Below are 27,743 nucleotides of genomic sequence, written 5' to 3' on the forward strand. Positions count from 1 at the left end.
ACTGCACTCCAGACTGGGTAACAGAGTGAGACCCTGCCTCAAAAAAGCAAAAAACAAAGAAGAAGAAGAAGAATGATAAATCCTATATGTTACGGTAAAAATCTTCATGGAACAAATTTACTATCATTTTTTCTACTGAATGGGTGATCATGAAAAGGAATTTATTTTTATTTCGTATGATGGACTGAGCATCATGAAAAAAAATACTACCTTTTGGATTGTTGAACTTTCATCCTGAGAAATTTACTATCGTGCTGTATGCTGCAGTGATGATCTTGTGATCTCAGCAATGCCCATGGGGCAGTTTACATCGGGACTCGTTTCATCTCTAGACCTTCACTTACCTGAGAAAGACAAGTGTCTTTTGATAAATAAAATATTATTAAGTGAGTGTGGACTTATGACTGTTTCCAGGGTGATTTGCAATGAATGTTGGGGTGAGTCTCTGGGGTGTGCGCTGAGGAGGGGTGGCTTTTAATCTCGAGAGAATGTATGAAAGGGAAAGAAGGTCTCCACACCGTCTGAGGGGCCAAGGACCATGACCCTGCCTGGATTTAAGAAATAGGAAGGTTTCAGAGGGTGAAATTGGGAGTTGAGTCCTGAGAGTGTTTGAGAAGCTCCTGCCTCAGGAGGAGAAGCTCCGGGGAAAGTAAAGACAATCCTGGATGCCTCAATGGGGCATTTCCTAATTTCAGAGAAATCAAACCAAAAACAGTGTGGAAATGGCCTCCTTGAAGACTGTGGTCCATGAATAAATAGGACCCAGAACCAGTCCATTGGGGAGGAAGCTTTCAAGGGACATATTTTGGCTGGGAAGGAGGACAGTGAAGCTCTCCAGCCTGGCAGTCACAGTGATCTCGGAGGGGCCCTGCACACTTCCACTACTTCCGGGTCCTCGATTCCTCTCCACCACACCAATTTTCTGAGTTCTCCTGGGCTCCAGGCACTGGAAGGCGTTCCTGCTCTCATTCCTCACCCCCTTTTCTTCATTCTTCAGGGAGCGACATTCTCCAATATCTTCATGTCCCTCAATTTTCCTTCCCCACTTGTCTGGAGTCTGAAGCTCCAGGCACCGCAAGGGTGTGAGTTGTGGACCTATTTATTCGCCCCTTTTACTGGATCTTTCAGGGTCTCCATTGTCCAAGTTACTAGGAGCCCTGAATGCCTGCCAGCTCCACCCCATCTTCTCCACTCTGTGGGCTGTGCCCTTTTTCAAACCTCCCAGGTCTTTCAGGCCCAGGCCCCCTCCTCCACCTGCTTGTGCCCAGGCTCCTACCCAGCCTCTGCTAGGATCCAGTATTGTCAACAATAAACAGATCTCCTTGGAATCAGGGTACCTGGCAAGCTCGGTTGAAGGATGTATGAGAGGATGGAGGTGGAGATCTCCCTTTCCCAAAGTGCCCCTCACCCTCACACACACACACATAATGCTGACACTGCCAGAGCCTGACCCTTATTTCACAGCAAGCTGCCCAAATCTCACCTTGCTCAGTGCTGGACACTGAAAACACTGACCCTCCCAGTGAAAGCTGCTCTCCTCTGTTTCTAGTCCCCAACCCAGGCCACCCTGCATTCTGTAGCCTTCCCCTAGGCTGGTGTCCCAGACCCTACTTTACCCAGAGAGCCCTGCCCTCAAACTCACTTCTTCTCCAGACAGGCTTTCTGCCTTGAGCTGCGCTTCTTCCTCGGTGGTAGCAACAGGGCCTCCTCTCCCTCCTCCCTGTATGACTCTTGCCCCTACATGATTCTAACCTTGCTCTCACTTTTGTACCTTGTGCCCTAACTTCTGTTGACACTTTCATCTGGTGCCCCTCACCTAACCCTGGGACTCCTGAGCCCCGGGACATTTGTATCTAGACATCCATGAGCCTAACACCCTAAACAGACACAGGCATAGACATACACACACACACACACACACACACACACACACACAGCCCCAAGACTGCTCCTACCCCAGTCACACTGGAATTAGATCAAAACCCCAGGGCTTGGACTTCTTGGCTGTGAAGGTGTTCCTGGAAAGAGCCAAGTCCAGCTGCGTTTTCTCACACACCAATAACAAGAAGCAAGCTAGGAAAGAAGGACAATTATTGCTGCTACTAGATACAAGGACAAGATTGGAGATAATTCCATCGGACCAAGTCAAAGTGTTACAATTTTCTCAGTGCTTCTATTGGTTTGGGTTGTGTGCCTACACCTGGGATGGCACTTGCCTAAGTCTCTGACTATCTTTGTTTCAACTAGAAGGTCAGAGGTGAAAAAAATGCTCTCTAAGTCTGATCAAGCTGTGAGGGCCCCAGTACCTTCAAGGTCTGTCTCCTTTAATAAATTTAATAATTTAATAAATTAAATTTTATTTAATGAAGACTGTGGTACCAGAATGATTATTTCTATCTTATCTCATTTGCAGTTTGGTCTGGAGAGCTGCCTTAGACTCTCCAATAAACCTATTTAAACAGCTGCCTCTGTTACCTTGACTCATCTCAGATTTTGTCAACCCAATACAGGTCCTGGCATGAGAATGTAAAGCTGTCTCCATGATCTTGACTTGCTCCGGGTTTGGGAGAAGCCTGTGTAGGACATGTGTTTCATTTCTGGCTTTGGTGTCTGTGCATCAGTTTCCGTGGGTTTAATTATTAGCTTAATGTGAAGACAGTGCTGTGGAAATTTGTCTGTGTAGCTGGGGTGCTATGCAGGCCTGTCTGTGTGACTTCCAGGGATGCTAGGTAGGCCTGTCCGTGTGACTGTCATGCAGGCCTGTCTGTGTGACTGTCAGGGAAAACTGACCTGCCACAATCCCCACTGTCAACCTGTGCATGATTTCTATCACGCTTGTGCTGGAGGAACTGCAGGGACGCAGGGCGTCATGATCATTCTGGCTACTACCTGCTGAGAGGGGTCATCGTCATGGGTTATTGGATGCAGGATTAGAGCAGAAGAGGTCTACATGTCATTTGAAGTATTTTTTATTTCAGGGTCTTAGAGGCAGCACCTGTTGAAACATAATTGCATGAGGCTGAGGAATCTTCTGAAACAGCACACGGCAGCAACACATCCCATAGCCTAAAGCACCACCTATGCCCAAGAGAACAGCTGAGAACACCAGAATTTTGGAAATCATCTAAAAATAATCCCACTTATTCTGATAAAAAACACCATCATATCAGCTCTTTCTTTTCATTCTCATTACTTGGATCCTGGGCTAGATACTAAAAACATGTAGGATAAAATCCAAATTCCTTACGTAGCATTCAGGGCCCTCACAAAGTGACCTCTGCTCACCTTCCGATCTATTCTGTTACGTGTTATACACATGCACATTTCATTCCAATTAATCTAGTCTTTTCAATGACTACTGCGCATATCATATTTATCTTAGACCTTGTACCTTTACCTATGCTACATTTGCCTCTATACCCTACATGCAAAAACCTTTCCACTGTTGATTCACATTATAAAGTTTTGCTACTACAATAACTTTTTTAAAATATCCAATTCATTTATAAAACCTTGCACAACAGGGCCATCGCTGTTGCATATATGTCTATTGCGTTAACTGGAAAGAGACTTTCTCTGTGGGCCGCTCTGTGGGTGCTTGGTTTGAAGAGTAGAAGCTGCCCACGTAACTAGGAAAAAGGGGTGTTTATGGGTTGTTCTGACATGTTTGCTCTAGTTACTCCCATCCTTTGTGACCCAGTCCAGTGTTTTAAATTTCCTGGGAAGACTTGTAGATACCTCCAATCTTTCCCTTGCATAGGTGAGGCAAGGTAAACCTGTAGTGCTGGAAAGGGATCCTAGGCCACAGACCTAAGAGGTACCCTGCTGGAAGTTGTCTGTATAATCTTGTGCCCGTTGTAGAAAGAGGTTAGAAGTGTGTGCAGAAGCAATATTAGGTGTAAAGGGGAAGAATAGACCAGGCGCAGTGGCTGATGCCTGTAATCCCAGCACTTTGGGAGGCCGAGGAGGGCAGATCACGAGGTCAGGAGATCGAGACCATCCTGGCTGACATGGTGAAACCCCCTCTCTATTAAAAATACAAAAAATTAGCCGGGCGTGGTGGCATGTGCCTGTAGTCTCAACTACTTGGGAGGCTGAGGCAGGAGAATCTCTTGAACCTGGGAAGTGGAGGTTGCAGTGAGCGAGATCGTGCCACTGCACTTCAGCCTGGGCGACAGAGTGAGACTCCATCTCAAAAAAAATAAAATAAAATAAGAAAGGAAGGATAGGGTAAAAGATATTCTTATTGTTTTCTGGTTAGAAACTTCAAGTCCTCCAGGGGTTTTGCCTCCCATCGAGTGGCCGCAGTTGTTTCTGCAGTGGAGGTCTCGGGTGACTGACATTTCTTTTTCCACCCATCATGAACCCAAGGTTTGATGCCTGCTAGTTTCAGTGCCGAGTCAGTAGTTAACAGCACTTCATAAGGTCCTTTCCATTTCTCTTGTAGCTGTTGGGCAGGACTGGCTTCCTTCCATTCCTGCAGTAGTGCTTGGTCACCAGGCTGTAACAGATAGTGGGCTCCTATGGAGTCTATGATGTTTCTGTTAGATGCAAACTTATGCAAGAAGTTAAGACTTTATCCTAAGTGAGTGGCATAAGTTTTATTAGCTAGTTCCTTGGCTGGTGACATCCTAGCAACCTGGGTCAAGTTGGCTGCAAAAGGCCTTCAGAAAATAATTTCACAGGGACTAAATTTAATCCCAGTTCTTACCCAGAGCAGTGCAATTACAAGTCCCTGAAGCCACATTAGCTGAGTTTCCTGATATAGCTTGGCAAGAGTTGTTTTTAAGGTATGCTTTATTCTTTCAGTCTGTCTGGAGGATTGCGGTCTCCAAGCTGTGTGTAGCTTCCATTTTATCCCTAGTATTTTATTTACTTGTTGGGTTATTTCCGATGTGAAGGAAGGCTCATTATCACTCTGAATAATGTCAGAAAGCCCATATGAAGGTATGATTTCCTTTAGTAGTACCTTAACTGCTTCTGTTGCCCATTCTCAGCAGCATGGGTATGCCTCTACCCAGCCCAAGAAGGTGTTCACTAGAACTAGGAGATACTTGTACCCTCCTGGGACAGGTGGCATTTGAGTAAAGTCAATTTGCCAATTCTCTAGTTGTCATTTCCCTCTCCTTTGCTGTCCAGGCTGTTCTCTATTATGGTTGTTGGGCTGATTTTTTACACGAAGGTGGCCTTTTTGGATTATATTTTCTTTTTGATTTTGGTGACAGACTCTTGCTTTGTCGCCCAGGCTGGAGGGCAGTGGCTCCATCTCAGCTCACTGTAACCTCCTCCTCCCAGGTTCAAGCAATTCTTCTGCCTCAGCCTCCCGAGTAGCTGGGATTACAAGCACGCACCACCATGCCCAGCTAATTTTTGTGTTCTTAGTAGAGACGGGGTTTCACCATGTTGGCAGAAGCTGGTCTCGAACTCTTGACCTCATGATCCACCTGTTTTGGCCTACCAAAGTGTTGAGATTGCAGGCGTAAGCCACTGCACCCGGCTCGGATTATATTTTCTAAATGGGCCCTTAGTCCTTTTCCTTTTATGTATTTCTGTAGAAAAGTTAATGAGGCATCTCACACAAAATGCATGTTCTCTTGAATATATTTTAGCATTGGGTGAACACGGTGCTCTGGCACCCAAACTAGGCCTTCGTCATTAACTTTCCAGCCATTTCTGTCCCAAATAAACCATTTGTTTTTGGTAACCTTTTCATCCTAAGGACTGTACCTGGGTTTCTAGGCTGCCAAATCTATTTGGGGAATTAAAGGTACCTAAACTTCAACACTGGTGCTGGCTAGGTGCCTGGCTGTGTGATCCATGAAAGCATTTCCCCTGGCTATTTCAGAATTGCTGTGCTGACGCCCTGGGCAATGCATATCAGCTATTTCTCTTGGGGCCTTTATTGACTCCTGTAACTCTAACACTTGCTTCGTGTATTTAATTTCAGTATTGTCAGCCTTCATTAGGCCCCTTTCCTTCCAGAGAGCACCATGTGCATGGACTATCATGAAGGCATATTTGGAATCAGTGTAGATGTTGGCACTCTTACCTTGAGATGGTTGCAAGGCTCTGGTAAGGGCAATCAACTCAGCTTTCTGTGCAGAAGTCCCTGTTGGGAGAGTCTCTATTAACCTCTGAGAGAGTTACCACAGTGTAGGCAGCATTCCCCTTTTTATTACTGACTAAATTGCTCCCGTCTACGAATAATGTCCAGTCTGCACATGAGAGGGCTCTGACACTCACACTGGACACTCTCTCCCATGGGACCCTTGGGACCAACTTGAGGTCTGACACTCCACTCAAGGCTACTGCACCGCACCCCAAGCAGGAAAGGAAGAGGGAAGACAGAAAACGTTTACTACTATTTCAAAACTCATAGGGGCTAACTTGTATTTTTACCAGGCTAGTGATGAAAACCCTTGACTTAAATGAGGAAGGAAAGTCTAATTAACTTTTTAAAACTTTGCTGACAACCTTGGATTACAATAGAAACCCTTAGGTAGCTCTGCCTGGTCTAGAACTTGCCCTCACCTTGTGTAGCTCTTCTGCCATGGGAGGACAAAGAAAGAAGGCATCACCTGACCTCAGAAGCCAGCAGCTTGATCATGGCCTTGACAGCCTCTAGAACTCTGTAGAATAAATTTCTGTTCATTATAAATTACCCAGTCTCATGCGCTCTTTTCTAGCAGCACAAAACAGACATGCCACAAAATAACTGATCCATACTCTTCAAAAAGTCAGTCATTAAAGGCAAAGAAAGGCTGAGGACCTGTTCTAGTTCCAAGGAAACTAAAGAAACAAGCCAGTTAAATGCAAAGGGGATGTTGCTTGCATTCTGGAAAAAGTATTGAGGAAAGACAGTATTAGGACAAGTGGTGAAATTTGAATTTAAATATAGATGGCACTGAAAAATGGCAGATATATTTGAGATGGCACCCCCAAAATATTCCACTTTGGCATAAGGATTACAGTGAGCTCAATATCCTTAAGAAACACCAGAAGCAAAAAAGGCATTTTAATTTCCCCTTTTCTTCCTGGAAACAGAAGACTAAAACTCCCATGTGAAATATGCCCTCTCTACACCAGGAGAAGGAAAATAGTCTTCAACAGGAAATCATACCTATGAGAATAGTCAAAACACAGACCTTGATAAAATAATTTTCATCTTCCCTTAGCCTCTGCACACAACTTAGCTCCTTCATAACTGCCTTTTCTTGTTCTGTCTCATGGAAAAGCATTTAGGTTGTGCCACTTCTTTGAGTCTTCATTTCCTTGGGAGGGCTCCTGCATCACAGAAGACTTACATGACATTTGTATATCTTCCTCTTGTTAGTGTATCTTATGTCAATTTAATTATCAGGCCCAGCCAGAGACTCTAGGAAGTTAAAGTTTTGCCTCCCTTACATGACATAAATGATAATGTTGTTAAATTTCCTGATTGTCTTAATCATACCATGGTTATATTAAAGAGTGTCTTGTTTGGTTTTCTTTTTGTTTTAGAAAATACAAATTCATTTTTGTTTAGGGTTGAAGAAGGTTAATGTCTGACATAATTTTACAAATTTCATATTAAAAGTCCCATATAGATGAGAAGGAAAGATAATTTTTCTCAGATTAATCAGTACCTGAGGCTTATCCGAATGCTGGAGTCCCCGCTAAGAGCACAGATTTTGTTTTCCAAAGGTTTCGGGTTGTGGTTGATTCCCTGTGGACACGTAGATTCTAGCGGGGAAGGGTCCTTCTGTGATGAGATGTTGTTGTCCCCCCATTTCCTGTGGTGTCCACAGCTCTCTTGTCTTGCTCTCAATCCCCTGCCCACCCTACATCCTCCCAGGGTCCACGCTGAGGGCCTCTCCTAGTCTCAAGCTCCTCCTTCCCGTGGCTCTGTCTGGGCTGTTAAGAGCCCCATCTGCTTGCTAAGCTTCTGAGCCCACCGGGGATAAGGGCAGCACAGAAGTGGCGGCTGTCTGTGCTCCTCGAAGTTCCTAAGGGACTTTGTGGAAAAGCTCAGAGATTTCCCTACGAAGGGAGGGCCCACATAAGGGTCTTGACAAGGCTGACCAAACTTTGTGCTTGACAATGTTAGCTTTCTTTACTAGGACCTCTGGGCTAAGTGTGTGAACTTCACCCACCACAACTGTTTGCTCCATCTCAAGCTCACGACCCCACCCTCTCTGCCTAACCGCAAGTGAGCATTTCCTGCCTTGATTTCCTGTTATTGCAATATTTGATTCAGCTTATTAAGTTCCAAGAAATCCCCTAGCAATGTTTATCATTATTCCCTTCTCCTTCATACAAGCATGCAATACAGTATCTGCATGTGAAAGCTTTACTCATCTACTTCCCTGAGAGACATTGCAAGTTTTTTTCCTACTAGTGCCTGGACTTGCTTTTTTTTTCTTTCCTTCAAGGAAACATATAGATGAGCCTTGAGAAAATAGAAATCTTTTCAAAGTAACCAGCTGAATGCCAGAAAGTCATATCTGGAGACTAATCTAGTTAGATTAGATAGGTAATTTCTAATTTTGTTGCTTTGTTTTGTTTTGTTTTGTTTTGTTTTGCTTTGTTTTGTTTTGTTTTGTTTTTGAGACAGAGTTTCGCTCTTGTTGCCCAGGCTGGAGTGCAATGGCATGATCTAGGTGCAGAGCAATCTCCGTGTCCCGGGTTCAAGTGACTCTCCTCCCTCAGCTTTATGAGAAGCTGGGATTAGAGGCATGTGCCACCATGCCCAGCTAATTTTGTATTTTTAGAAAAGACGGGGTTTCTCCATATTGGTCAGGCTGGTCTCGAATACACCACCCCAGGTGATTCGCCCGCCTCAGCCTCCCAAAGTGCTGGGATTAGAGGCGTGAGCCACCACGCCCTGCTGGTAGTTTTTAATTTTAGCAAACTGCCTTTCTCTTCTAACTGGACCTCTGAACTCACAGCAGCCAACAAAGCATTTGCAGCTTGCAGGGTCTAATTTTTAAATAAAGAAGAGTAGGCGCATCTGGAAGGTGGGGCATCTAGATCTCGTTCAAAAATCCCGGCCAGGCACGGTGGCTCACACCTGTAATCCCAGCATTTTGGGAGGCCAAGGTGGGTGGATCACCTAACGTCAGGAGTTTCAGACCAGCCTGACCAATATGGAGAAACCCCATCTCTACTAAAAATACAAAATTAGCCAGGCATGGTGGTGCATGTCTGTAATTCCAGCTACTTGGGAGGCTGAGGCAGGAGAATCACTTGAACTCTGGAGGGAGAGGTTGTGGTGACCTGACATCGTGCCACTGCACTCTAGCCTGGGCGACAAGAGTGAAATGCCATCTCAAAAAAATAAATAAATAAAATCAAAAGCCCTACTTTCATATTAAATCTCGGGTCCCAAAAAGGGGAGACATGCCACAAGACCCACCCAGGAAATTTTTCCACACTGCACATTGCTATAGAAACATGACTCCAAGGCTGGTAGGTGACACAGCAACAATCAGACCACTGTGTGATTAGCACATCCCCAAAGGAAATCTTATTCCCTGGTCTTCACTGTTTTTACAGCCTCCAAACTGTGTCCAAACTGCACCTTTCTCATCCAAACTTGCAAAGAAACAAGGAGCCCTGTGCAGTCACAACAATTTATTGCAGGGGCTCTCAGCCCCCTCCAAAACTGCAGCCCTCACCAGCGACCCAGCAGCCACTCCACTCACAAAGGATGTGTCTCTCACAGTACAAAGTAACACCTGGTACCCACAAACCAAAGCAACTGGGCAAGATGACATAAAAGAGAACAGAGCTGCAGACCTGGGAGGAACCTCTCCTTCACTCTGGACTCCTCAAGGAGAACAGAAGACCCCAAAAACGGGTAAGTGGGGTCTTTTTCTGTATTTCTCAAGTGATCTCAGAGTCATTGGAAGTCCCCTCTAGACCCCTTAATCTGGTACCCAAGATGGCAAAAGGAAGGAAAAGCAGGGAAGAGTAGAAGTAAATGGGTGGACAACTCTCAAAAAAGAAGGGAACAGAGGAGCCAAGCACATATTTTTATTTACATTTCAAAATCTAATTTTATTTTACTTTTATTTTGTAAAACTTTCAACTCATTTTAGCTTCAGAGGGTACATGTGCAGGTCAGTTACATGAGTATACTGAGTATACTGTACCAAGCACATTATTATTACCTTTTTTTTTTTTTCTTTTTTTTTTTTTTTTTTGAGAGGGAGTCTCGCTCTGTCACCCAGGCTGGAGTGCAGTGGCGCGATCTCGGCTCACCACAACCTCTGCCTCCCGGGTTGACGCCATTCTCCTGCCTCAGCCTCCTGAGTAGCTGGGACTACAGGCGCCCGCCACCATACCGGGCTAATTTTTTGTATTTTTAGTGGAGACAGGCTTTCACCGTGTTAGCCGGGATGGTCTCGATCTCCTGACCTCGTGATCCGTCCGCCTTGGCCTCTCACAGTGCTGGGACTACAGGCGTAAGCCACCACGCCTGGCCGCACATTATTTTTAATAGAGAGTTTCACTCAACTAAAAAGAATTTCCAAAAGCTGATATAAAAATATCAACTGGTAATGAAGCTGACTTCTGACCAGAGAGCTCTTTAAAAAATAAAACTTTGCAAGTCTCTTATTATCAGAATTTAGCCGGACAAAGAGCTGCGATTTTGGCTCCTTGAACTTCTTTACCAAAGGTAACCTCCCCAATACTAAACGGGTACCCCCAAAAGTCACAGAAACAGCAAACCAAGAGGCACTGGGGCCCTGACTGGAAATTGAACGCAGGGCACGGTGGTGAAAGCATGGACTTGAAGCTGGGTCAAGGGTGGGGCAGCTTTCATTGTGAATTCCATGGGAAATGAAAAGCACGTAGTTTGAACTTTGAAAGATTTTTTGAGGGGTTAGATTTTTGACCTTTAATTTTGTCAGAAGGATTTGTTAACGCAACTATAACACTATTACATATCGCCTTTTAAATTTGATCTTCCCATGAATACAAACAGGGAAACTGTTTAAAATAAAAGAATCTAAAATATTCATTTAAAATTTAGAGATCTTTCTAATTTAACAGGTCGATTCTTTAACCACTGATTACAATTTCCAATACTGTACTTCTTCCAATAGTAATTCAATCCAACAGCCACTTCTAAAAAGCCCAGGATGTAATTATTTCAGTTGAAGCTAAATTTTACCATTTAAGGAAAAGACGTTTCTTGGAGAGGGCCTGAAAGAAGCCGTCCCAAAGAATCCCTCACCAAAAAAATTTAGCTAAGATACCAAAAGACACATGTTTCCACAGACAATTAAGGATAGGGTTTGTGTTTGTGGTACTTTCAGTAACTCACAAATTTGTGGGGGGCTCCATTCACAGACCCACTACTCTGTGGCATGTCCCTTAGATTCTTCAGATGTCTCACCCTCAGAAAATTCAGAATTTGTATCTTTGAATCCAGTTTTACCTCAAGCCTTTGTTCCTAGGTGGGCCAATTTGGAGATTCGGGTGGTATTTCATGGCAGTTGGTAAATCACTTGGAAACTCTCCCATGGAATATGCCTATTACCCAGGTCATGGTAACTTTGGAGTTAAGGGAGCCCCTTTTACTTGAGTGCCCCTCCCACAAAATCGTATGACTGTTGGAGAAACCTTATCAAATTTTCTGTCTCTCATGAATTTTACAAATGCAACTCCCTGCTGGGAACCAAAACCCTTGATTACCAGAAATATAAAATGGTCTGGGGGTAGGATAAAAGTTCCTGGGACTAGAACATAAATACATAAAGGTTAAAAGAATTGTAAAATTTAAGATGTTTAAACAGGCTTTGTGTAAGGTATTGTAACCCCTTTACACCTAAATGTCTTATCAAAATGGGTTCTGTATCTGACTGGGTGATGTTACTATCTAGTACTATAATACTGAAGGCATATCAATCTGCTCTTTTGAAAAATGTTCATTGAACATGCTCAATGGAATCCAGTAAGATTGCCTGAGCCCACAAAGTATAGGGTAGAAGCTGAAGTGCTCGTCGGGACAAATCCTCCACTTCATAGCCGTTTGTGGAGCATTTATTGGGGCTGATGGCAAAAGATTCTAAGTACTTCCCAATGATGACTAAACTAGAGAATTTCCACCTGAGGGGCATTTGCTGCCTCACTCTGGAATGTTAACAGAAGCCACTCCTTTGCTAATAAAAATAACGGTACCCAGGCCAGGCGGCGGTGGCTCACACCTGTAATCCCAGCACTTTGGGAGGCTGAGGGGTGTGGATCACCTGAGGTCAGGAGTTTGAGATCAGCCTGACCAATATGGTGAAACTGTGTCTCTACTAAAAATACAAAAAAATAGCCTGGCGTCGTGGTGTGCCTATAATCCCAGCTACTCGGGAGGCTGAGACAGGAGATTGCTTGAACCCAGGAGGTGGAGGTTGCAGTGAGCCAAGATCACACCACTACACTCCAGCCTGGGCAACAGAGCGAGACTCCATTTAAACAAAAAAAAAGTACCCAAAAGAGTTCCATAATAAGGTAAAAATGGTTTACACACAATCTCGCTATCTGGGAATATAAAGTGGAGTTACTAAAAGCAGGGAGTTTCTTTCCTGAAACTATTTCTAACTCTGTGAGGAGCTGCTAGATTCTACAGTGCCTGACAGACAGCTCTCAAGAGCCGTTTGGCTTGCGAATGGCATTTCCAAGGCAAACATCTTGTTTGAAATCTGCTGCTCTGGTTAAAGGAGGGTCATGAAAGTCTTTTTTTTTTTTTCCAGTTATTTGGGTGAAGTATGTTTTTGCAAGCAAATTTACCTTCCCCTCTGTGTTCTCCACATTTTGGGTTGTGATTTTATGACAATATAGTTTGTATATTCAACTTATACATATTTATAGTGTTCAGTAAGAGCCTTTAAATATAAAACAATTGAACACACTGGTTATTTTCATAAGACTCTAACTAAAATAGTATATTTTTAGTTAAAAACCCAGGAAAGTTAACTCAAAAGTAGCCTATATGGCCAATGAATTCTTGTTGCATTTTATGCAAATTATCAGGCCAAGTATAATAAGCCTAAAATTGATTTTGCACACAAATTGGTCTTACTGTAATTTCTCTTTAATAGGAGAAATAGGGGGCTACAGACCAACAGGATTCTCCTGAGGACCAGTGAGCACAGGAGTAGGAAAGCGGTCATTAGCATCACTGAGATGCAGGTGGTGGCCATTCCTCATAGAAAACGAGATATTGGGGGAACTCCCACAGAGCTGGGCTCCATAGTGCCCATGGGGATGACAGAATCTGAGAATGGCTGGGACCAGGACTTTTGTCATCAAAAGCAAGCTGGAGGGTATAGGCAGTAAAATTGGAATGCAGCAAAGGGAGGCTGACCTGCAAAGCACTAGGAGGGATCTCATAAAATCTGTTACCCTTAGAGGCAAGACAGGTGGAAAAAGAGTAAGTATGGCACTTAATAGACATAATCAAGAAGAACAGAAAGCCAAGGTCAGCTGTCCGCCTTAGAATGTCATGATCCTTTGCTCAGTGAAGACCTGAGACAGTCCTCACACCACTATATGTTTTTCTTTTTATAACCTTTATTAAAATACAGTTTATTTTTTCATTTACTTGGCACATTTGTATAATTGTGAAATTGTTTTCTTGGTAGTTTTAGTTACATATACTCAGTATAATGTTAGCTTTTAGGAACCCTTTTTAATAAAAAAAAAAAGTTAAGCAATTTTAATTGGCAGGAGTTGCAGAGCCCACAGCAAAGGACAGAGCTGTGGAAAATGTCTGACTCTTCCCAGCACGGAGTCGGGCCATGGCTCCTTTCACATGTCCCCAGACCTCAGCTAGAATTGAATGCTCTAAAACAGACAGGCCAAGTGGTTACTTAAAATGTTATGGAAACAGTTTTTGACCTGCAAATATTTAGTAATGGCAATATTTCACATATCTGATACGGACAAAATGTCTACATTGTGAAGATATTTTTCTTTTACTTTTCTAATAATTTTTAAAACTGACTTTATTGTTTTAAGTTTTGTAAAGTCACATGAACTAAAAGGCAATTGAGTTAATGTTTCAATTTTTCTGAGAAAGACTTGATTGAAGTGTTTATTTTTAAGCCAATGAATGAGAGATTTATCATATATTTTGAAGTGAAACGCTATATACACATGACTCGTCTAAATGTACAGACAGAAGTCGATTTTATAGATTTAGAACTTTTTTTATTTGTCGGGTTTTTAATATTTTTTAAAAGCTTTACATGCTTTATTTTTGATAATTTGTGATTTCCCTGGTGCAATTATTCGGAGCCCACGGCAGTTGGGATCTGTGTATGCAGCAGAGGGTGCCCCTCCAAGCCGCTGGCTCTTTAAGGCGTCCTTCCATTTCAAGGGTAATTAAAATAAGGCTGATTGTTAGGGATTCTGGTGTGATGAACCCCAGCCTTCTCCCACTTCTGGGGGCTAAGTGTTTACATGCCATCATCCTTTGTTCCCCTACCGGGCCTCACATCACCTTCTTCCTCTTCTGGACTCAAATCTCTCTCTGCTTCCCCTTCCTAAGGACACTTGGGATTTCACGAGGGTCTAGCTAGATAAGCCAGGAGAACCTCCCAATGTTAAGATATTTAACTTCCTCACATTCACAAAAGCCCCTTTGCCACAGAAAGTCACTCTCACAGGCTACAGGTCATAGTTAGCAGTTACAGGAACTTGAAAATATTCTGTCTTCAAGTCCACCAGCTTTTGTAAAAAGCATCTGTTTCCTGTCCTGTGTAGTTGAGCACACTAAAGTCTTGTTCCCCTTAGTCATTCCTCCTTCTGCTGCCCCTGTGGGAGGTCTTGCTGCCTGTACCCATCTTTGACATTTGCACTCTTAGACAACATAGCCACTAATTTGTTGGAAAGGCGTTAAATTTTTTTTTTAAAAAAAGTGCTATTTACCGCCTCCCTCTTTGACAGAAGACTGTCTGTCAAAGTAACCCCACCCCAAGTGACTTCTAAAGGGGTGGCTCACCAGGAGGGAGTCACAGCAGAACTTGGACTGAGTCCCGCAGGACACGGGTATTAGGTTTTCTCTTTTATTTGCTTTATGTTTCATTTACTTCTTTGGATCGAATAGCTCCCATTGCATTGCTGTTATTTTGTTTTTCATTTTGTTGGTGGGTTTTTTGGTGTGGTGTTTTTTTGTTTTGTTTTGTTTTGTTTCTTTTTGTCTTTTTAGAGAGAGGGTTTCCCTCTATTGCCCTGGCTGGAGTACAGTGGTGGAATCGCTGTTCACTACAGCCTCCAACTTATTCCTGGGCTCAAGCAATCCTTCTGTCTCCACCTCCTGAGCAGCTGGGACTCTAGGCATTTGCCACTGTGCCCAATTTTTTTTTAATTCCTTTTTAAAAATATTTTAATCCTTTGTGGAAAAAAATATGTTTTCCATGGACTCGCTTATTTCCTTTATACAGTCCATTGTCATTGAATTCTTATTTGACTTTGTGATATACCCTCTCATAGGGAAGATAACAAATTTCCTGTCACAGCAATTAATGACGAGTGTGATGAGAAGCATAACGACAATGATTAATTTGATAATTAAAAATCTAATCAACCGACTGTTGATGTTTGTACTAAACAAAATAATTTCATTTTTATACAACCAGTTATATGTGAAATATGTCGAAAAAAGGATGTATGACTGGCGGCCAGAACAAATAAGTTTGGTTTAATTTCTATCTATACACCCAGTATAATATCTCCAATACCACTGGAAAACCTTAAAATACATTATCTATTTCTTGTAAAAGAAATGTGAATTTGAACAGCATAAATATGTACAAGTATCTCTTCTCAATGGAAAAAATTATGTTTGTGGATGAAATATCAACCCAGTTTGTGGATGAAATATGAGCAGCATGAATATATACAGATATCTCTCCTCGATGGAAAAAATCACATACAAAATATAAGAACCGAGTTTGTGGATGCGTGAATAATGATAAATTGAGGCCGGGCGCGGTGGCTCACGCCTGTAATCCCAGCACTTTGGGAGGCCAAGATGGGCGGATGATCTGAAGTCCGGAGCTCAAAATCAGCTCGACCAACGTGGTGAAACCCCATCTCTAGTAAAACTACGAAAATTAGCCGGGTGTGGTGGCGCATGCCTGTAATCCCAGCTACTCGGGAGGCTGAGGCAGGAGAAATGCTTGAACCCCGGAGGTGGAGGTTATAGTGTGCCCAGATCACAAGACTGCACTCCAGACTGGGTAACAGAGTGAGACTCCACCTCAAAAAAACAAAAAACAAAGAATAATAATAATAATGATAAATCCTATATGTTACGGTAAAAATCTTCATGAGAACAAATTTACTATCATTTTTTCTACTGAATGGGTGATCACAAAAAGGAATTTATTATTACTTCGTTTGCTGGACTAAGCATCATGAAAAAATACTACCTTTTGGATTGTTGAACTTTCATCCTGAGAAATTTACTATCGTGCTGTATGCTGCAGTGATGATCTTGTGATCTCAGCAATGCCCATGGGACAATTTACATCAGGACTCGTTTCATCTCTAGACCTTCACTTACCTGAGAAAGACAAGTGTCTTTTGATAAATAAAATATTGTTAAATGCAATGTTGCCTCATGATTTTTTTTTCTTTTCCTTTTCCTTGTTTTTTTTGTTTTTTTTTTTTCTGAGACGTAGTTTCACTCTTCTTGCCCAGGCTGGACCGTAATGGTGCGATCTTGGCTCGCTGCAATCTCTGTCTCCCAGGTTCAAGTGATTCTCCTGCCTCAGTCTCCTGAGTAGTTGAGATTACAGGTGCCCACCACAATGCCCAGTTAACTTTGTATTTTTAGTAGAGTCGAGGTTTCACCATGTTGGCCTCGCTGGTGTCGAACTCCCGACCTCAGGTGATCCACCTCCTGGGCCTCCCAAAGTGCTGGGATTACAGGCATGGGCTACCACGTTCAGCCATGATTGTTTCCAGGGTGATTTGCTACACATGTTGGGGTGAGTCTCTGGGCTGTGTGCTGAGGAGGGGAGGCTCTCAATATGGGGAGAACCTGTGAAGTGAGAGAGGAGGTTTCCATGGGGTCTGAGAGGCTGAGGGCCATGAGCCTGCCTGGGTTTAGGAAATGGGAATGTTTCACAGGGTGAAATTGGGGTTTGAGTCCTGAGGGTGTTTGAGAACTTTTTTCTTCAGGAGGGGAAGCTTCAGGGGGAATAAAGACAATCCTGGATGCCTCAAGGGGCATTTCCTAATCTCAGAGAAATCAAACCAGGAACAGTATGAAAATGGCCTCCTTGAAGACAGTGGTCCCTGAGTACATAGACTCCAAAACCGGTCAGTTGGGGAGGAAGCCTTCAAGGGCCACATTTTGGCTGGGAAGGAGGACAGTGAAGCTCTACAGCCAGGCAGGAAGCCCAGCCGGTGCGTTCCCAGACCAAATGAGGGTCTGGCTGCTATTTCTCACGGCCCAATAACGAGATGCAGATGAACTGGGGAGGAAGAGAGTTTTTTATTTCTGGAACCGGTTACAGGGAGAAGGCCCAGAAAATATCTCCAGACCAACTATAAATTACAAGGTTTTCCAGAGCTTATATATTTTCTAAGATGTATGTCTACGTGCCAGTGTGCATTTATCTGAAGACATAAGTGATTAACTTCTTTTAATCTATAACTCAAGTCTAAGTCTTGGAGACCTGTCTCTGGAGCCTCAGTACATTTACTTAATCTAAATGAGTCCAGGTGCTGGGGCAATTACCCTGACCTTGTCTCCTGCTCAATCACGGAGGTTTGGGGGGGTTCCTTTAGACCCCCAATGAACTTGTTTGTGGAGGCCTGGCGAGTTTCTTCAGACCCCCCAATTAAATTTGTTTAATCCTAAACAGGTCTGGTTAAGAATTCCTTCTTTGTTTTGTCATGCTGTAAGGCCCAGGAAAGGCCTAGGTAAAACCCTTGGTGGGCTTTTGTTACATTCCAGCCTGTGTAGAAGGGCGCTGGCACTTTCAGCTTTTAATATTGAACTTAACTACTCAGTCAGGACTGAAATAGTTGTGATGGGGACCTCCATTAGTGAAATCTGGCCTGCCACAATCCCCACTGTCAATTTGCCCATGATTTCTATCATGCTTGTATATTTATTTATCACAAGAATCACAGGGAAATGGAACATTGTAATCTTTCTGGCTGCTTCCTGCTGAGAGGGGGTCATCATTATGGGGCACCGAATGCAGCACTGGAGTGGAAAAGGTCGATTTGTTCCTGGTAGCACTTTGTTTCGGGGGTGTAGAGGCAGCACCTGCTAAAACATAATAGTAGGTAACAGCAACACATATAAATAGGTTGCTGCTACTTTCTTCAGAAGTTTCGGTTCTCTAGTCTTCAGTTCACAGGGCTTTAAGAAAGCACAGCTTAGGTTTCAGTGATTTCCAATTAAGAAAAATGGGGAAAAAGGAAAAGAAAAAGGAAACAAATGAAAAGATTATTTGGGAGACTTGTAGCTAGAGAAATAAGAATTTAACCCAAACTGTAGAAAATAATAAAAACTGAATGGCAGACTAGAATTTAAAAACAGGTGTACTATAGTTTTTGAAAGTTTTTGAAACATAAATTCCCTCTCTCCAGTTTCCCTTTTTTGTTGTTGTTGTTGTTGTTGAGATGAAGTCTTGCTCTGTCACCCAGGCTGTAGTGCAGTGGCACGATCTCGGCTCACTGTAACCTCTACTTCCCTGGTTCAAGTGATTCTTCTGCCTCAGCCCCTTGAGTAGCTGGGATTACAGGCACCCGCCATCATGCCTGGCTCATTTTTGTATTTTTGTAGAGATGGGATTTCACCGTGTTGGCCAGGCTGGTCCTGAACTCCTGACCTCAGGTGATCTGCCCACCTCAGCCTCCCAAAGTGCTGGGATTACAGGAGTGAGCCACTGCACCCAACCCCAGTTTCCTGTTTTTACTAAAGACAAATTACGACAGGACCAATTTGCTTTATTATGCTTTGCCACTTTATTTGTATGAGGTGCAGCAAGAATAATTATTTTTCACATAGGCTTTTAAAATTGGTTTTGATGGAACTTTGTTTTATAGAAGGAATCTGAGATAAGACTTTTTAAAGCTGAGCCCCTGCCATGGATTTCTACCATCAAATACATATGGTTGAGTGAATTCCTGTCCTCTTGAGGTTTCAAGATAACTTGGGATTCCTGACCTGTCAGAATGTGACATTCTTTTCTTCCCACAGATCAGTAATGCTGTACAGGGACTGTGTTCACAGGATATAAGGTCAGTTTTCCAAAGGCTTTATTAGCTCCACAAGTCAAGTTTGATTCCTTAAAGGAAAGCACAGCTTTCTGGTCAAAACCTTGGTAAAATAACCAGTTTTTCAAATTGTGTGCTGTTATCAAAGAAAACACATTCTTATTGCACTTATGCAAATAACTATATTGCCATAAATTAAGAATACTCACAAATAGTTTCCAAATTCTGGGGAAATCGGGTAGAGAGAAACAAATAATGCTCCAAATTGTGTTCATAGGCATATACTTTGATTAATTGTTAAAAGCTGTCAATAGCTCAAAAGAAAATTTGCCTTGACTCTGAAAAGCAAAACAAAGGATCAGCAACATTGTAAGCAAAAAGTCAAAAAGATTTCGTCAGCCTCCTATTAGTTCACTTCATTTGGTTAATTCCTGTCCTGCTTGATATCAATGAACATTTTAGCTCTCCAAGTGTCCTGAACATTTTTCCTCTCTTCTGATGTCACAATCTCCAAAGTTACCAAAATTTGCATTTAAGAGCACCTGTTAGGGCTTTATAGCTGATTATAAAATTACCTTCTAAAGAGGGCCAAAACAAGGTAACATGTGTATATGGGTGACTAAACGTTTTAGGGTAGTCATAGTCAAAGACACAATTGACAATGAAATCTGTTACCTCTGTGGCCCACAATAATTTAACATGACAATTATAATTATGACTGATAATGTACACTGAGATACAGCAGAATTATAGGAGTCTCCCATAACTTTGGAACACACATCAATAACATATTTATACAAATATAGCCCAAAGAAAGCTAAACATCATTTTATATTTCACAATGCTTCCTGTATGATTTTTGTACCAAATAAGCCAAATTTCACCTTTACATTAGTGTACTATTAATGTTAAATTGAATTCATAATAAAACCTTATAGACATATTTACCCAATTTTAATGTTTGACCATAAAGTAACATTTTTATAGACTTTATATAACCCTTTACAATTTTTGTTAAAGAGCAGGTTAGTGCTCTAAGAGAAACCCATTGTGTTTTTATTTCAATGCTCAATTTACAGAAATGCAGAATTATAACCCTTCAACTTTAGTAAATATGTTTACACACAAAAATATTTTAATTAATTTTTTCATAAACCTTTCACAACTTGCTTAAACATTTAGCTTTATTTTATCCAACTTAAAGCAATTCTTCAACCTTTTAATCTAGGCAAAAAAAAAAAATCCATCTTCTCGTAAGAGCCTTAGAGACTCTTAGGCTTCTTTACTAGGACAGCTGAGCTCTAAAGCGTGTGAACTTCACCCACCACAACTGTTTGCTCCATCTCAAGCTCAGGACCCTGCCCTGTCTGCCTAACCACAAGTGAATATTTCTTGCCTTGATTTCCTGACATTTCTATATTTAATTCAGCTTGTTAAGTTCCAAGAAATCCCCTGGCAATTTTTATTATTGACCTCTTCTTCTTTGCACAGGTGTCCAACCCAGTATCCACAAATAAATGCTTCACACACCTACTCCTTCCATGAAACATTGCAAATCTTTTTCTTACTGGTGCTTGGGCTTGCTTTTTTTTTTTTTTTTTTTTTTTTGCAAGGAAACATATAGATGAGCCTCAAGAAATTTAGAAATTTTTTCAGAGTAACCAGCTGAACATCAGAAAGTCATATTTGAAGGCCAATCTAGTTAGATTAGATAGATAGTTTTTAATTTTAACAAACTGTCTTCCTTTTTTAACTGGACCTCTGAGCTCACAGAAGCCAACAAAGTATTTGCAGTTTATAGGATCTAATTTTAAAATACGTGAAGAGTAGGCACATCTGGAAGGCAGGGCATCTAGAGCTTTGAAAATCAAAAAATCCCTACTTTCACATTGAATCTGAGGTCTCCAAAAGAAAGGACACGCCACAAGACCAAGCCACACAATTTTTCCACACTGCACAATGCTATAGAAACATGCCTTCAAGGCTAGTAGTTGACACAGCAACAATCAGCCCACTTTTAATCAGACCATCCCCAAAGGAAATCATATTCATTGGTGTTTTCCCAGCCTTCAAACTGTGTCCAAACTGCACCTTTCTCATCTAAACTTGCTAAGAAACAAGGAGCCCCCTGCAGTCACAACCATTTATTGCAAGGGCTCTCAGCCATCTCCAAACTGCAGCCCTCACCAGTGACTCAGCAGCCATTGCACTCACAAAGGATGTGTCTCTCACAGTACAAAGTAATGCCTGGTACTCACAAAACCAAAGTAATCAGCCAAGATGAAATAAAAGCAGAGCTGCAGACCTGGAGGAGCCTGTCCCTGACTCTCGACTCCACAAGGAGAACAGGAGACCCCCAAAAGGGGTGAGTGGGATCTTTTTGTGTATTTCTCAAGGAATTTCAGAGTCACTTAAAATTCCTTCTAGATCCCTTCATGTGATACCAAAGATGGCAAAAGGAAGGTAAAGACGGGAAGAGAAGAAGTACATGGGAGAGGAATTCTTTTTAAAAAGAAGTGAGCAGAGGAACCAAGCACCTATTTGTTTTAATTCAAAATCTAATTTTATTTTGTCAAAATTTCAACTCTTATTATAGATTCAGGGGGTACATGTGCAGGGTAGTTACATGGGTATATTGTACCAAGCACTTAATTTCTAAAAGGGAGTTTCACTCAAATCCAAATATTTTTCCAAACAGGACCCAAAACAGAAAATGCAGAAAGACTGTATGTACATATAATTAAATATTAGCTTTTAATGAAGCCGACTTCTGACCATAGAGCTCTTTGAAAAAGAAAAATAAAACCTTCCAGATCTCTTATAATCAGTTTTTAGCCAACACAAAGAACTGCGATTTCCACTTTTTAAACTTTTTTACCAAAGGTAATCTCACCAATACTAAATAGGTAAAAAAGTCAAATGCCACACAAACATTAAACCAAAGGCACTGGGGCCCTGACTGGGAATTGAACCCAGACTATGGTGGCGAAGGCATAAACTTGAAGCTAAGCCACAACATAAGGCCTTTCATTGTGAATCCCACAGAATATTGAAAGCAGACAGTGTGAACTTCAAAAGATTTTTTTGGCAGGGGGTCAGATTTTTTATCTTTAATTTTATCAGAAGGATTTTTAATGCAAGCCGTGAAATCGTTACATATCTCCTTTGAAATTTGATTGTCCCGTGAGTACAAATAGGGCAATTGTTTAGAATAAAGGAATCTAAAATCTTTTTATAAATTTAGAGATTTTTCTAATTTAACAGATCCATCCTTTGGCCACTGCTTAGAATCTGTGATGCCATACTTCTTCCAGTAGTGATTCAATCCAACACCTACTTCATAAAAAGCCCAGGATGTAATTTTTTCAGTTTAGTGTAAGCTTTACCATTTAAGAAGTAGGTGTTTTTGTAGAAGGCCTGAAAGAGGCAATCCCAAAGATCTTCTCCCCTCCAAAAATTACTCCCAGAATTTGGCTAAGATAGCAAAAGACCCTTGTTTCCACAGCTAAGGATGGAGTCTGTGTGTGTGTGGTGTCTCCAGTAAGACAAATTTGTGGGTCCTCCAGTCACAGACCCATTACTCTGTGGCATGTCACTTAGATTCCTTGTGTGTCTCACCCTCAGAAAATTCAGTGCTTGTATCTCCTAATCCAGTTTTACCCCAAGGCTTTGTTCCTGGGTGAGCCAATTTGGAGATTCAGGAGGTATTATATTGTAGTTGGTAAATCAATTGTGATGTGGGGTCCTGTCGGGTTCGATATCACAAGCAGTATCAGCATGTGAGGACCAGAGCTGTGAACTCAACGCTGTCAATCCACAGGTTTTAGGAGTTTCTGCAAGGACTGGGTGGATTCAGGGACTCTGAAAACCATACCTGTCACCCTTCTAGCCCTGTGTGTCTGGAACTAGAAACTCTTTGGTAAGCATGGGTTCTCTCTCAGGTCCCTGGACATCCCTAAAAAGAGAGAACATGTTTACATTGCAAGTGAGCTGGCATTTCCCTTCTCTCCTGCAAAATTGTCTCGTTTGTCAACAGAGGATACATCTCTCTTCCTTTTGGGAAGTGGGAGGATGTAGGTTATTCAGTGCTGGTACTTTAATTTAGTTCCTACATTTGATCCCTCTACTTGGTGTGTAAGGTAGATGCTATTATCCTCATGTTAGAGATATGGAAATGGGCTCAGGGTGGATGAGATATTGGTTACTTTGGGAGAAGTAGCAAGTGATAGTGCCAGTACTGAGCCCTGGACTATCTCCAAAAACCATGCCAAGAGTTTCATCTGGGGACCTGAGCCTGATCATCTTACTTCCATGGAATGGGGCCTATTTTCAGGCGATAAACAACTCTATAGAAAATATGCCATTTTTATGCAATCCCTTTTTTCATTGTTACTCTCCTATCTTTACAACTATTATATGCTCAAGGTTAAGCTAAGTTTTGTGGAAAACACAAAACAAAACCAAACATAATTGTAAGTCATGAGATCGACATAGCATTTAAAATTTCTCTAAAGCAAAACACATAAATGAAATTAAATGGTGAAAGTCAACCTGTAAAAAAATGTTTAAAATTTTTAAAACATCTGACTATCTTTGAAACATCTATCTATCTATTACATCTCCTTATAAGATAAAAAACCCAGCGAGGCACAGTGGCTCACACCTGTAATCCTAGCACTTTGGGAGGCCGAGGTAGGTAGATCATGAGGTCAGGAGATCGAGACCATCCTGGCTAACAGGACGAAACCCCATCTCTACTAAAAATACAAAATATTAGCTTTGTGTGGTGGCACATGCCTGTAGTCCCAGCTACTCTGGAGGCTGAGACAGGAGAATCACTTTAACCCCAGAGATGGAGGCTGCAGTGAGCCGAGATTATGCCACTGCACTCCAGCCTGGGTGACAGAGCGAGGCTCTGACTCAAAAACAACAACAACAACAACAACAACAAAATACTTCAACATTTATACAAATAAATAAATGTCTCTAGTAGAAAAATTAACAGAAGCTGTAAGAAGGCAGATCATAAATGAAGTGCAAATGCTCAATGATCACAGGCAAAGATTCTTATCCTCAGTAATAGATAATTAATCATAAACTTAAACGATGTAGTAAAATATATAATCTTTATTTAAAAAGTAAAAGACAACATTCTGCTTTAGTAAGCCTTAATTAAACAAACTTTCACAGTAAAATTTCATTAGAGAATTTGTGCAGGCTTTGGGGACAATCATGTATTCATTAGTTTGGCATCTCTGTCTTTAAAAAGCCACTTGGGTGTCATACTTTAATAGGAGATTTGAATACATTCCTATCTGTAATTGATAAAAATCAAAGCAGTCAAATGAATCAGTAAATATATAGAATGTTTGAACAATGTGAGAAGCTTGATCTAACAGATTTATGTATTTCACTGGAAGTTTTTTAAAGCACACATGGAAAACTTAGGAAATGTTGCCATATATTACGCCAAATACTACAGTTCAGAAATTACTCATTGATTGTATGTACTGCACAGACCATGTTTTGTGGCCACTGTGTTAAATTAGAAACCAGAATAAAAGTATAACCAGAACATGTATGTTTAGAAACAACCTTTCAAATAAAATATCATGGATTTAAAAACAAATGATAATTACAATTTGAGAATATGTCTTACCAAAAATGAAGACTTTATGTAAAAGCACATAGGGTGTAGCTGAATTGGTACTTGTGGGCAAATGTAAACTGCTAAAATGCTTATAGTAGAAAAGATTTTTAAAAAAGGTGGTCATTCATAAGCTACTTATCCATTTTTGTAGTAAGAAAAGAGCAATGTTTCAAAAAGGAAAAGAAATAAATGTAAAAGCAAAAAATAAGAAAATAGTTAATATGTGTGAAAAAAGAATCAACAAGTCAAAAGATGTTCTTTAAAAAGCAAAGTTCCAGCAGGATTATTAAGAAAAAGTGAGAGAAGACGCCAGTATACATGAATAGGAATGAAAATGGCAACAGTTACAGACAACAGACAATGAAAGGACACTGAGCACCCTTATGCCAAATGCATGAAACATTAGATAAAATGGATGAACACCTAGAAAAGCTAAAGGAAACCAGAACTGGGTCAGGCAGGAAAAGAGGCTGGATGTGATGCTGCATGCCTGTAGTCCTAGCTACTGTGAGGGCTGAGGCAGGAGGATCTATTGAGACCAGAAGTTAGAGGCTGTAGTGAGCCAGGAACAGGCCTGTGAACAACATTGCATCTCAGCCTGGACAACAGGGCAATACAGACAGACTTCCTCTTAAAAACAAAACAAAACAAAACAAAAAGCATGAGTAGTCCTATCAACCAATAATGAAACTGAATTGGTATTTTTAATCCTTCCAATACAGGTAACACCAAAGCCAGATTATTTTACAGAGTTCTCCCATTATTCAAGAAACAGTTAATTGCAGTCTTACACATACTCTTCCAGAAAATGGAAAAAAGGAAACAGATGCTTAGCTCTTTTATCTTTTCCTTTTTATTTCTTTTTTTTTTTTTCTTTTGAGACAGGGTCTCACTCTGTCATCCAGGCTGGAGTGCGGTGGCACAATCATAGTTCGCTGCAGCCTCAAATTCCTGGGCTCAAGCAATCCTCCTGCCTCACCCTCCCAAGTACCTAGGACTACAGGTACTCACTGCCATGCCTGGCTAATTTCTATTTTTCATAGAGATGGGGGTCTCACTATTTTGCCCAGCCTGGTCTTCAACTCCTAACCTCTTGCCCGGCCTCCATTAGTGCTGGTTTCTTAGCTCTTATTGTGAGGCTATTATAACTTTGATCCCCAAACCAGAAAAAAATACAGAAAGGAGAATAACACGCTAATCTGAGCATATACAAAAAATCCTAAAAGAAAATTTAGACACAAGACAGCAGTAAATAACACAGATATTGTACAGTGACAAGTGGGTTTTCTCCCAAGAATACAGTTAAACAGTAGAAACTCAGTTCAATGTAATTCATAACTTTGGTGGCTTAAAGAAAGCAAATCATATGAATTTTTCAAATGATGTCTCCAGAAAAAGCTTTAGCTCAAATTCAGCCTCAATTTATGCTGAAAACTCAGTAAACCAGAAATAAAAGTGAATTATTTTTTGTAGACAATCTAAAAAAGAGTGTCTACAAAATGCTACAGCAAATATGCTTTATACAATCAGAGAGCAAGACAAGGGTGTTCACCATCCCACTTTATGAGAAAAAAGACCCCACAATATATAGAGGGATATTGCCTTGCACCAAGACAAAAATATAAAATAAAAAGTCCAAGAAATAACAAAGAAAAAACAATTATAATTTACAGATGACATTATTGTCTATATGGAAAACTCAAAAGAATCTGATATATTGTTAGAATCAAAAGATTGTTGTACAAGGTTATCAGATATAAAAATCCATATATGAGACACAATGACATTTGTTGAATAACAGCAAATGCAATTTTTAAAATAAACTTTTTGAGACAGGGGCCTCATTATGTTGCCCAGCCTGGTCTTGAGCTTCTGGACTCAAGCAATCCATCTGCCTCAGCCTCCCAGGTATCGGGGATTACAGTACAAGCCACTGTACCTGAAAAGTGCAATTTAAAAAAATGTTTGTAATAGCAAGCTAGGAATAAAGACTTTCACATGCAAGGCCTTTATGTAGAAAAACATGAAACCTGGTTGAAAGACATTAAACAATAACTAACAGACTATAAAGATATAAATAACTAAACAGATGAGGGTGGGGGAGAGAGAGAGAGAGTCTGTGTCCATTAATAGGAAGACTTGGTATTATGAAAATACTTTCCCCAAATTATCTATAGAAGTATGAACTTCCAAATAAAATCCTTGCAGTTGTCTTTTAGCTGGACAAGCCAATTCTAAAATTCATGTGGTATAACAAAGAACCCTGAAGAAGAGTAACAAGGGGGCAATTGCCTACTGCACATCAAGTTGTCTCATAAAGCTCTACTATTTAATATTTAAGACAGTGTGCTATTGGTATGCTGGTGGCACAGAGTGAAAAATCAGGAACTACTTCTACACATACACAGAAACTTTATAATAAAGGTAGCATTACAGATAAATTGGGGAAAGAGAAGCAGTATTCATTCATGATTCTTGAGAAATTGGTCAGTCTACACACAAAGACCCTTGGGGATGTGTTTGAATTAGATAGAAAAAGTACTAGTATAAAAGCAAAATATGATACATTCTATTATATTAAAAGTAACATCTACTTAAGAAAGAACACAGGCTGGGGGCCGTGGCTCACGCCTGTAATCCCAACACTTTGGGAGGCCAAAGAGGGTGGATCACCTGAGGTCAGGAGTTCAAGACCAGCCTGACCAACATGGTGAAACCCCCATCTGTACTAAAAATACAAAAATTAGCTGGGTGTGGTGGCGGGCACCTGTAATCCCAGCTACTTGGGAAGCTGAGGCAAGAGAATCACTTGAACCCAGGAGGCGGAGGTTGCAGTGAGCCGAGATCGGCCAGTGCACTTCAGCCTGGG

The 27,743-nt window shown here is 41.3% G+C and overlaps 1 protein-coding gene across 1 annotated transcript in view; it reads left to right on the forward strand.

The window, feature by feature from the left end:
* The first annotated feature begins 295 nt into the window (after nucleotides 1–295).
* The window catches only part of LOC129051827 (uncharacterized), a 30,360-nt gene continuing 2,912 nt past the window's right edge, over nucleotides 296–27,743 (forward strand). The window contains exons 1-3 of the mRNA XM_063719790.1: nucleotides 296–437; nucleotides 1,129–1,349; nucleotides 9,535–9,838. Coding sequence (XP_063575860.1) covers nucleotides 296–437; nucleotides 1,129–1,349; nucleotides 9,535–9,838 — 667 coding nt within the window. The remainder of the gene's footprint in view (nucleotides 438–1,128; nucleotides 1,350–9,534; nucleotides 9,839–27,743) is intronic.

This window comes from Pongo abelii, chromosome 20 (assembly GCF_028885655.2).
Source record: "Pongo abelii isolate AG06213 chromosome 20, NHGRI_mPonAbe1-v2.0_pri, whole genome shotgun sequence".
Taxonomy (NCBI): Eukaryota; Metazoa; Chordata; class Mammalia; order Primates; family Hominidae; genus Pongo; species Pongo abelii.